Below are 1035 nucleotides of genomic sequence, written 5' to 3'. Positions count from 1 at the left end.
GTGCAGGTACCGCCGCCAGCCCCGGGACACCCCGGCACGGCCGCGGGGCGAGTCGGGGCCGCGCTGACCGCGCCGTTGTGTTCCAGGATATCCGGGACTGCCCGGGGCCGCTCAGCGCCCTCACGGAGCTCAATGCCGCCGTGAAGGAGAAGTTCCGACACCTCCGCGGCCGCATCCAGGTGAGGCGCCCGGCCGGGGTTGCTGAGGGCACCGAGCTGTGCTCCGGGCCCACCGGCTGTGGTTTAGGGGTCCCGGGTGTGTTTTGGAGGGTGCCGGCCCAGGGCTGGAGGATCCCGGTTGTAGGTTCCTGCCGGGCTTTGGGGTGTTCTGACTGTGTTTTGGAGGATGCCGGCCTTGGGTTTGGGGGTCCCGGCTGTGATTTGGTGAGTCGCAGCCGTGGATTGGGGGTTTATCAGCTCATTCTGCCCCGAATCCGCTCCCCGGCCGGAGCTGGGCTGTGCGAGTTGCGGGTGGTTGATGAGGTTCTGGTGTTTGTGCTCTCCGCCGAAGGACTTGGAGGAGATGGCGAAGGAGCAGGACAAGGAGTCGGAGAAACAAGCCTTGCTGCGGGAGGTGGAGAACCACAAGAAGCAAATGCTCAGGTGGGCCTGGCAGCTGGTGCTGTTCCCAAGTCCCCTGTGCCCAGAGAAAGTCTGACTTTGGTGCAGCACCTGTCAGAGTCTGTTTTGGAAGTAAAGACACTGACACGTGTTTTGCCCCAGACCAAGGGGTCAGGGACAGAAAGGGTACAACTCCCTCCTCCTGTCCTGATTTCCTAACTCTGGTCTGTCCCTTTGAGCACTTGAGCTCAAAGAAGGTGGCTTAGGAGTCTGTTGTCTGACAGCTGGCACAGTTTTCTTTTTCCCTTGCTGCATAAATGCTACACTGAGGAATGTCAGGATAGAATGTTGTTATTGTGTGTAGTAATACAGGGAAAGTGAGTGGCTGAGGGAGCTGGGAAGGGGCTCAGCCTGGAGCAAAGGAGGCTCAGGGGGGACCTTGTGGCTCTGCACAAGTCCCTGACAGGAGGGGGCA

The 1035-nt window shown here is 60.6% G+C and overlaps 1 protein-coding gene across 1 annotated transcript in view; it reads left to right on the top strand.

Moving 5' to 3' along the window:
• BNIP1 (BCL2 interacting protein 1) overlaps positions 1 to 1035 on the top strand; it is a 5427-nt gene that overhangs the window by 688 nt on the left and 3704 nt on the right. The window contains exons 2-3 of the mRNA XM_008629100.2: positions 7 to 179; positions 511 to 602. Of these exons, the coding sequence (XP_008627322.1) occupies positions 7 to 179; positions 511 to 602 (265 nt within the window). The remainder of the gene's footprint in view (positions 1 to 6; positions 180 to 510; positions 603 to 1035) is intronic.

The sequence above is a fragment of the Corvus brachyrhynchos genome, unplaced genomic scaffold (assembly GCF_000691975.1).
Source record: "Corvus brachyrhynchos isolate BGI_N302 unplaced genomic scaffold, ASM69197v1 scaffold21, whole genome shotgun sequence".
Lineage (NCBI taxonomy): Eukaryota > Metazoa > Chordata > Aves > Passeriformes > Corvidae > Corvus > Corvus brachyrhynchos.
This window is presented reverse-complemented; position numbering and strand designations above follow the sequence as displayed.